The sequence below is a fragment of the Plectrocnemia conspersa genome, unplaced genomic scaffold, assembly GCF_051122295.1.
Source record: "Plectrocnemia conspersa isolate PC_06_02 unplaced genomic scaffold, ASM5112229v1 ptg000004l, whole genome shotgun sequence".
Classification (NCBI taxonomy): Eukaryota; Metazoa; Arthropoda; class Insecta; order Trichoptera; family Polycentropodidae; genus Plectrocnemia; species Plectrocnemia conspersa.
Genome location: NW_028277168.1, coordinates 2,177,277 through 2,188,148, shown reverse-complemented (window position 1 = coordinate 2,188,148; position 10,872 = coordinate 2,177,277). Strand labels below are relative to the sequence as shown.

The following is a 10,872-nucleotide window of genomic DNA, read 5'->3' as shown; positions in this document are numbered from 1 at the left end:
ATTTTATGCTTATTCAAGATGTCAAGTCTTTTGATAGTATTTATTTGCGGGCTATAAAATTTTACTATTGAACACATTTACATAATAAAATTTAATTTAATGTATTATTCATATATATAAATATTTCATAGTATATAATATGTTATAATAAAATGCTAATAATTTCTTGAATATCACAAGGATATGAATATCTACATATTATTTTTATCTTGCTTATATCCTGAGAATTTCGTTATTTTAAACCAAAATAATAATTCAATTATATGCTTAAAATAATTATATATGTATCATATTGCACTTTTGTTTTGTACAATTTTAATATTACAAATAAAAATGCACTAATATATACATATCTAAATGTATTGGTATGGACATGTCTGTTCACCCTTTTGAATCCCTCCTCTTGCATTTCTCCCTAACTCAGCTATTATGTCAGAAAATTTGCCGTCAGTATTACTCAAGATATTGTAGTGACAAGTCTACTACCATCATCGATAATAAAACCATTAAAAAAATACTTAACTTTTAAACTTTAACAGTTAACTTAAATAAATAAAAATAATTACATTAAAAATATAAATTAATTGACAATTTTAAACCGAGATAGAATCACACACGAGTACGTCATTTGATGTCTTGTTCAAAGAACTTCATTAAAGTAAAAGCCTTTAATTACCCAAGTAAACTTAGTGCTCCATACATATTTATACAATAAACATGACAACTAAATCGTCAAAATTATTATGCGTGCTACTCGGTATCATGACGAAAATAATATTTGGAGCTTCAGATCTATGTTACGCGCAGTGAGTCTTAATTTATATGTATGTATTTTATATATATTTTTATAACATATTAATAATTAATTTTTAATTGAAGGTCCAGTCTCACTTTTCAAGATTTGTTACCGGAAGATCCCAAAATGTACGATAAAATGAGACCTCCGAAGAAGGATGAACATCCGACGGTGGTATATTTTCACGTGACTGTCATGGGATTGGATTCCATCGACGAAAACTCTATGGTAAAAAAAAAATTGAAAATCGCTGATGCTGATTCGTCGCAAATCTGTTTAATCTAATCGGATGTTTGCCTGATTTCGTGCAGATAGAGCTTTTGTGACTGAAATGAATGATATTCGTAATCTTATTGAGACGTCTGATTAAAGATATAATTACAACGTATAGATGTGCTCGTGTGTCACTTTTATTTTATTTTCAGATATACATATGTATAATTAATACTAAATCTTATTTGGTTTTGTATATATACATGTCTGTATATTTGTATATATCAGGTAATCTCAAAATGTATGCTTCATTACTTTAAATTTTTTTAATTCAAAATATGTTTTTTTTATAAAGACATAACCTTTTTTCATCTTTCGGTGATTTTTTTAATCGTATTGGCATTGATCGATAATATTCCGATAGAACTTTTCACATCATCTGAATTTTGACTATTACTACTATTCCAGAATCGCAAAAAAGAATCTAAAAGTCATGACTTTGTCATTTTATTATCTGTGTCGACCACACCTTTTGATTGGTTATAGTGTATTGTATAATATGTTTGATTTTGTATGATCAGTACGTAATAAATATATAATTAACCATTTATAAATTAAGTTTTCCTAGATTTGCCCTAGATATATAAACTCTGACTGAAAATTAATAGGGGAACTGGGTTCACTATATTTCGAGCTTTTGCCATTCCTGCTATCGTTTTTATGACCAATGCAGTGAAAATATATGATTTTTTATTCACTAATTTTTTTTGCGTAACAGTGATATTTAAAATTCAGTAAACTTGGCAATGATGTAATTTTTATGAAATGCTTAATTTTGGGTTCAGACTTCTGTCGATGCATTTTATATGATATTAAACACCGATATTGTCATCCTCAAAAGGATTTTTTCTGAAGTTATGAATATAGTTCTAATATAAACAACAATAATATTTATATTTCTGCGTAATTAAATTTTGACGAAATATTTATTTTTGTTATATTTTAAATATTTTATTTGCTTTGAGAATAACTAATATATAAACAGTTTATTTTAAATATTTAAAGAGGTATATAACACATAAGATGTATACTCAGTGTACATCACAGGAAAAAAATATTAGCTTATTATTAAAAAAATATTTTATATCATTATTTTTTTGTGTATATAAGACGAATTTCTAATGAAAATATATTTTACATATTTTATTTTAATAAATCGATAAATATTTTTTTTACCTAATGCGAATGAATATTATATTTATATAAATTCCTAATATTAACATCGATTATTTTTTTTAACCATTTAAAAAAAAAAGTTTGCTAATAAAAAATAGCAGTTTCATAAATGTTTTTTTTAAAAACTTATTTTTTAACTTATTCTATTAAAATTTTTGCGCACATTTACATTTGTAATTGTATTATTTGTCACTAATAAATAGATAATAATATAATATTTGCAAATAAATAAAAAAAATACAAATAAAAACTGACTTTCAACAGATAAATTACATTTAAAAGCAAATATTTATATGTTCAAGTCATTAGAATATTTATTTAAATATAGTCTTAAAAAATAATTCAGAGGTAATTTTGTACAAAATTATTTTTTTATCATCAATACAACCCTATTTTATAAAAAAATATGTATATACACTAAAATCTAGTGTATATGTTACAATAAATGTATATTTTTTTGGGAAGTTATATTTTCACTAATATGAATATAATTTCGTCTAGGTCAATTAAAACATATTAAACATTTGATTTATATATTTATAACATAATTAACAACTAAGATTAAAAAAAATATTTAACTGATAAGTAAAATTATATGCTGCTCTTAACTGTCGTTTAATTTAATTTGACGGTTTCGAAATTTTCATTCGCTGTTCAAACCCAAAAACAAATAACCTTAACGAATTAACTAAACCCTATTTACCATGATGTTCTAAAACTAGCTATCATTTTTTTAGGTTAGGTTTAGATTAGAACAGCGAATGAACATTTAATTTAGATTAGAACTGTCAAATTGAGTTTCAACGACAGTTTAGTGAAGCATGAAATTTATCAGTTAAATTATATTTTTTCTAGTAAAATGTATTTGAGTACGTTTTAACTAAAAAGCTAATGAAAATATAGCTTCACTTGTGATAAGCATTTACTGTAACACACATTTTATTTAACTATTTTTCATATTGATAAATTTAATATTAAAAGTTTATTTTGCATAATTTTTCTTACGTTGTGATTATTTATTTATTATAAATTTGATTTTAGTGCAGTGATTAAAATCTTAAAAATGATTTATTTTAATATTTTTTAGTATATTTTTTTCAAGTCGATACAATAGATTATACAATATAGCAAAAAAAATATTTTGCCCACATATTATATGTTCATCTAAGAATAATTCCTAATACATATTTATTGACAATTATTAAAATACAAACACTTTTTTACGTTGATGATTTAAAACTGTATTACAATATTTTTCCAAAAATTTTTAAAAACTTTAATTCGTTACTGCAAAAATTATTATATTTAACTTATTATAAGTAAATATTTTAAATACACAGTATAGATGTTATATAACAAGAAATAAAAATACTGTCATATTTTACTAATATATAGTGTATATATACTTTTTTTAATATTTATCAAAAGTAAATCTAGAATAGTTTAAATACTTAGTAAAAATCGTTCATTAAAAACTTATATATTAAAAATTATATTATATTTATAAAAAATACATACTTAAATAAGTATTATATGTATTTTTTATTTGTTTATTAAAATAAAATATGCAGTAAACCTCAGCATTTGCACCCTAGATATAAAAAAATTCTCTTCAACCACGAATCTATTCATGCATATTTATCTGTATTTAGACGTACGCCGCTGATATTTTCTTCGCACAGACATGGAAAGATTTCCGACTCAGACTTCCTGAGAACATGACACAGGAATACAGGTGGGTCATAAGTCATCAAAATCTATTTAAATACCATATACATATTATTTTAATATTTTTTATAAACTTTTTACTAGACTTTTGGAGGTTGATTGGTTAAAAAATATGTGGCGTCCGGACTCTTACTTCAAAAACGCCAAATCGGTCACTTTTCAGACCATGACTATTCCGAATCACTACATTTGGCTGTACAAAGACAAGACCATTCTGTATATGGTCAAGTTAACTTTGAGGCTTTCATGTGCAATGAACTTCCTTATTTATCCACACGACACTCAAGAGTGCAAACTGCAGATGGAAAGTCGTAAGTAATAAATTTTATTTAACCATATTTATATATTTTTTGGAAGCTTAAAAAACATAAAATAATGTGCTTAGCTATTCTAGACCAAACAGAGTACAAAGGCAAAAAAAATGCATATGTATAACAAACATAGATCAGTATTATTAAATATTATTGCTATTTTTTTATTTTAACATATTTGATCAGATATAATATTCTTAGTTGGTACAGATTAAAAACTTATTGTTATTATGAGTTTTATAAACACTACAATAAAGGTGTCTTAAATCAGGCTTATTGAATTTCCACCTATCTGGCCACAATGCATTGTTTAATCGAAAGAATCGGTATTCTCAAAGAAACACTTTTTTATTATAAAATACATCAGTAAAACAATGAAATATTTAAACAAAAAATTTGTTTAAAACGAAACAATAAAACGCTTTTGCTAACTGCTGCTTACTGATTTTATTTCTGGACAGTATATAGCGTTACTCCCCACCGAGCAAGCATGTGTTAAAATGGTGCTAAAATTATATTTAATAACCATGCATATTATATTTTTTTAATTAAGATAATAATAATAACAATATTGCATATTTTATAAATTTTAGGATATATTTATTTTCAAGTCTATTTAATTTCACCTTGCTGTTCGCAGCTTAATAATGAGGGAAATTTTGAAAAAAATCTTCTCTCTCTCACTCTCTCTCTCGTCCCTGAATTTCGATCCGCTTTGGTGCTGCGGGTCCTTTTTTGGATTGCCGCCTGATTCTCTAATAATGAACACTTGAAGAACTTAAGACCACTCGAGCAAGCCTCAAACACCCCGTCTTAGGGGTGAGTGGGAGAATATTAAAAGAATAGGTGCGCTTCCACGAGGGGGTGCTTTCTGCCATGGGGGCAAAAAAGTGTGTCGCACAAAAGCAGTGCAGTGATTTTTCTTTGAGATTTTTATCTTTCTACCCGACTTTTAAGATGTCATGATTATTTTTTACTTTTAAAAAAATATTCGACTATAACTAATTAGTTATACAGATGGATTCTGGTTTTAAATAAAAAAATATAATTTTTTTAAACTTGTTCTTAAAATATATTTTAATAATTAAATTCTTAAGTAATATTTAATTAGCAGTTATAAAACACAAATTTTCATAATTAAGTACATAAATGGCTAAGTACATAAATATTAAAGTTAAAAATCATTATCAACATATATAGTATATTTAATAGTTAAAAATCTAACGCGAACTAAATACTATTTAATAAATAAATATAATTTTTAAAACTTTTCTGGGAAGTTAAATTAATATTTATTTATTTAAACAACAAAAATGTTTAAAGATAATTTATACCTATACCAAACAGTCCTAGGCAAATTAAAGAAAATTCATAGTGTATTAAAACGATATATGAAGTCCAGAAAATTTATCGCCAGCAATTTATTTCAAGCAGTTCACCATTGCATAAACGATTGATAAGCTACAAATAATCGCTAGCATACTTCATATAAATAATATAAATTTATTAGTATTTTAAATTAAAAATGTGATTTTTCTATAGTGCAGTGAATAAATAGTTTTACATACTTACTAGTGGAATTATAAAGCTATTGTTAAGTACATTTTACCTGGCCTAAAGGATCAAATTATATTCATACTATTTATAAGCATATAACTTCACTGTAACAGTTGCTGCTTAAATAAAAGTACTAAAATTAGCTAAAGTCTTAAAACTTCCATGAGATTAATTTGTTTAGGTTAGATTTTGATTTTAACATCAAATGAACGTTTCGCAAGTTTGAAATTCAATTTTATAGATATTTTAGAACAATATAAATTAAATCTTTCAAAATATCTTGATTTAAAAAAATATATTTAGACTTACCAAGCAATAAAAAGTTTTTATAAACACATACCATTGCTGCTAAATGGTAAAATATGCTAGAGATCATTTGTAGACAATAAATTGTTAATGCCGTCAATTGACGCAGCGGTTAATTACTAGTGATTAATTGCTGGCGGTGAATATCGGGCAAAAGAATTTCATGTACTATTGTCAATATATAGTATCAAAAAATTCTGATATTTAATAATAAATATATAGCTTTTAATATCGGATCATATTTTCAACAGTATTATTATCATTATAGAATTTTTAAATTATGATTTGCAATTTATAAGTACATCTAATAAATATTAGGTAATTCAGTTAAAATATTGTTTAAATTTATTTTTATAAAAAAAACAACGTCATTTGAGTTTGCTATCATAATTAACTTTTGACAAAAATGGATTAGCGCAATGACACTAAAATGTCCTTTCCGGCGCAATTTCTGATTTTAAAATCTATTTTGTTTTAATTTATATAAAATTGTGAAATTCCAAGAAAATCAAAGTTTTATAGAAACAGATAGCGCGTGTAACGCTAAAATGTCTCGTTGCAATGTAAATCAAGTAATATATGTATGGTTTGAAAAGTACTCTAATAGTCAATTATTTCAGCTTATAAAGAAAATAATATATGTATAAAATAATATTATATAAAAATCGATCCACGTCGGTCATAGTCAAAAAAGTATATATTTTATTCGTGTGTAGTAAAACCCTAACATTGAATAAGTATAACAAATCTGTTTACTTTTTGTATGTTTGACGTGCCTATATTTCGGAAAATAAATGTATTCTTCGTACTTGAAATATATTAAATTATTTTAGTTATAAAACTCTCATAGAGCAAATAATATAATTGTATTCAACGGTAAAAATAGTAACATTTTTTAAAAGTATTTTTGCACTACCCATAAAAAGTTATTTGATTGATATTTTTTGATAGAATATTATTTTCGCGTTCGCCTTATAGCATTTTCGTGTATAAAATTTTCTAATTGTCGCAATTTGCGTCAGAATTTTTGGCTTGATAACAAAAAGGGGTGGTTGGGTGTGTTGAAAATAAAACGAGAAGGGTAGCAAGACGGCAGCGAGCCGTGAATAACCATCAAGTGGCACTTGGTTACTCAAATCGCCGAGTCATCAACTCTTCTCTCTAAATAAAATTACCTTATTGGAGACGGTTCTAAGCATAGTGACATATCACGGTATAATATTTTATTAATTTATTTTTACTTTGGTACTGATTTTTATAATTTATTATTAAAGAAAAACTCATATTTTATATCAAACTTAAATAATAATATAATATACTTATTACGCTGGCATCGCACATTGATATATTAAATGTCAGCTACGAGGAGCTGGTCAGATCCGTATAATTTATATGTATTGTTAATATATTTTTTTATGTGTATTGTAATAATAAGTCGCGATGGTGTTAATTTAATTTAAATAAATATTTTTTCGTATTTAAAATAATGTATTTTATTTATTTATAGTTTCACATACAACTGACGAGATGATATTCCAGTGGGATCCTGAAGTTCCGATAGTTGTTGATGAAAATATTGAATTACCGCAATTACAACTAGTGGAAAACAGGATTGCTGATTGTACTCAAGTATATTCTACAGGTAATATTTTTACTTTCTGCTTTGGTTTTCTGTATTTTTATTAATAATACATATGTTAAATGCCACATTATATAATATATAAAATTAATCTTAATTTTCTTTCAAATTAACAAATATTAGTACGTAGATTATTTATAATCGATAAATTATTTAAAAAGCTATCAAATATCAAAAATATGATATTTCCAGTATTGAATTTCGCATTCTTAATTATAAATTCATCTAACTTTATTAATTAAATTAAAACTTTTAAGATACCTATTGTTTAATATTCGCTTAATTATTCATGAAAATGTAAGTCTTTTTCTAAAATAAAACATATACGTAGAAAATGTGTTATATAAGCTTTTTCCTTTTATGTTACGTAAAATCCCAATTATATGGCAATGTGTCAAGTTACAATATTAATACAATATTTATAAATACATTTCCAGGAAATTTCACATGCTTGGAAGTAATATTTGTATTAAAAAGACGTCTTGGATATCATTTATTCAACACCTACATACCCACATGCCTTATTGTTATTATGTCGGTAAGTTAAATTTTATAAATACAATATTTTTTATTATTTATTATATGCGAATTAAATGTACTTTTACTAAATCATATATTCTTCATCTCTTTCTACAATTATTTTTTTATATCTGATTCGAAAAAAAATGTATTTTTAGAAACAATAAATTATTTATATTTGTATAAGTTTTTGTAAAATATATTATTTTACCTAAAAACTGTTCCAGGAATCTAAGTATATGATAGTCATTTAGTTCAAACAATGTTCAACTTAATCAGGACTTTTCACCAGAATTGACTACATAACTTTGCTTAAATTTGGAATCATGAATGTTTAGCCAAACACACACAAATCGACCAAAACGACATTTAGAAAAAAAATTCATTTAAAATGACACTGTCCTGCAATTTTTATTGTTTTTGCAGATAAAAAAGACATTTTTGACCATTGAAAATATAAAAGTAATACTAAATGAGCTGAAGAATATATAAAAATATATAACATTCATTTTTTTTAATTACATAAGATGCTTTAAAATAATATTGATTTCAATTATTGTAGTGGGTCTCATTTTGGATTAAACCAGAAGCAGCACCTGCGCGTGTCACCTTAGGTGTAACCTCACTTTTGACCCTATCAACCCAACATGCTAAATCACAAGCTTCTCTGCCACCAGTGTCATATTTAAAAGCTGTAGACGTCTTTATGTCAGCTTGTACTATGTAAGTGCTGTTTATTAATTGCATTGTATCTTTAATTATACAAAAATAAATAAACGTTTTTATAACAGGTTCGTTTTCATGGCTCTGATGGAGTACTGCTTGGTGAATATAGTTCTTGGTGATTCGGATGCTCCGAAGGTTCCTCCACCGGAAGCTAACTCCGATTCAAAGGTATCACATTTCATGAATAGCAGAGCTCAATTGAATCTAAGACCAAAAAAAGTCGTCACTGCGCAACAGAGATTAAACAGAGCACTAAATATTGACAGGTTTTCCAGAGTTTTCTTTCCGCTTTTGTTCTCGATTTTAAATGCTACTTATTGGATTATTTTCAGCAGATATTAGCTTGTTAAATAAAATAATAGTTGCTGTTATATTGTAATAGACGTAATATGTACCACTGTTCTAAAACTATCAATCGTTATTCGCTTTATAAATTATAAATTAAGAATTGTTAACATGATTATTATTTATAAAGTATTTTAGTAAAATTAATAAAATTGTATCTATTATAAATGTAATGTACAACATATCAAAATTATTTCAGAAGTATCTATGTTTTGAACCATTTTATTTATATTAAAGTGGTTTTGAGATAATTTTTTCCTTTCGCACACAGATGACTTTCAAAAAAGCTCAAATTTGTGTAAAGCTTAAAGTGAAATATAAAAACGTAATAATATTAAATATTATAAATATAAGAAAGTTAAACTACTATTTATAAATATTAAAATGTGTATTTGTAGAGTGTTATATAGATTAATAAATAATCAAATTACAATTCTAGTATTTTAATTAAATTAGTAATATGTCTCAATTCACATAAAAAGTTGCACAAAAATGATTAGTGTTAGTAAACCTAAGAATCTTCTACATACGACTACAGAAATATAATTGATTATATTTTCATATGAACTATATGAAGAATCTCTGTTTATATGAACTGACTCCAAAATGAATCATATCTTTTATCCTGATCGTTCAATGCAGCTTGAACAAATGGAAGTGAAGACAAATTAAGATAAAATCACGTTTGTGTTTAGCTCCACCTCTTATCGTCTGATGTAAAAAATAATATTTATTCGATACATTGTTATAAGTATGTTTTTCTAATCGTCTTTAAGATAATGTAAAAATTAAAAGAGTTTCTTGTGCTGATTGAATACTATTCTATAATATCAGATGTGCTAAAATGTACGACAGCACGATTTTATTGCTTTTGGCGTGGATTTTTGACTTCTGAGGAGAGATAATTGCTTTTTGCGCTCTCCTATTGGTAAAAATTCGGGTTATGTATGTTTTATTTGAAACTCACTTCTTGTAAGTCGTAATATTGTTATAAAAAATCTTAATTTGAACGCGATTTTATTGGTTTTGACCTGGATTATTATCAGGGACGTCATTTGTGGGAGACAAGCAATCGAAATATTAAAAAAACAATTACTGACATCATTTTCTCCCTTGAAAAAACTGAAATGACATCCCTGGTCTTATTGCATACGTTGGCAATGTGCATACAAATGTTTATCTATATAATTGTGATTATCAAATATTTGTTTAAATATTAAAAAAAAAACATTTCTCTGTTGACGAATTTACAAAGGATCCTTGAACATTTCGAAGAAAAACAGCGATGAGAACCTTTACATTCAAACGAACTTGACGTGATTTTTTGCTTTTCTAGAAATTCTATGTCGTGAATCATACGAGACCAAACTTCTTCAGCAATCTTTTTTAAACAAAAACAATACTCTTATAAATGAAACAACAGTCTTTGAAGTCTTCATAGCCTTCACAAATTTTTTTTTTTAATTTTTGCTCAAGGCTTTCTCAAACATTTTTAC

The 10,872-nt window shown here is 25.5% G+C and overlaps 1 protein-coding gene across 1 annotated transcript; it reads left to right on the top strand.

The window, feature by feature from the left end:
* The first annotated feature begins 356 nt into the window (after positions 1–356).
* ort (glycine receptor ora transientless) lies at positions 357–9,558 on the top strand. The gene is made up of 8 exons (XM_088184073.1): positions 357–806; positions 880–1,024; positions 3,898–3,980; positions 4,058–4,284; positions 7,655–7,789; positions 8,224–8,324; positions 8,868–9,028; positions 9,097–9,558. Exons 1-8 carry the CDS (start codon positions 718–720, stop codon positions 9,371–9,373), a joined length of 1,218 nt encoding a protein of 405 aa, XP_088040199.1. The 5' UTR covers positions 357–717; the 3' UTR covers positions 9,374–9,558.
* Positions 9,559–10,872: the final 1,314 nt, after the last annotated feature.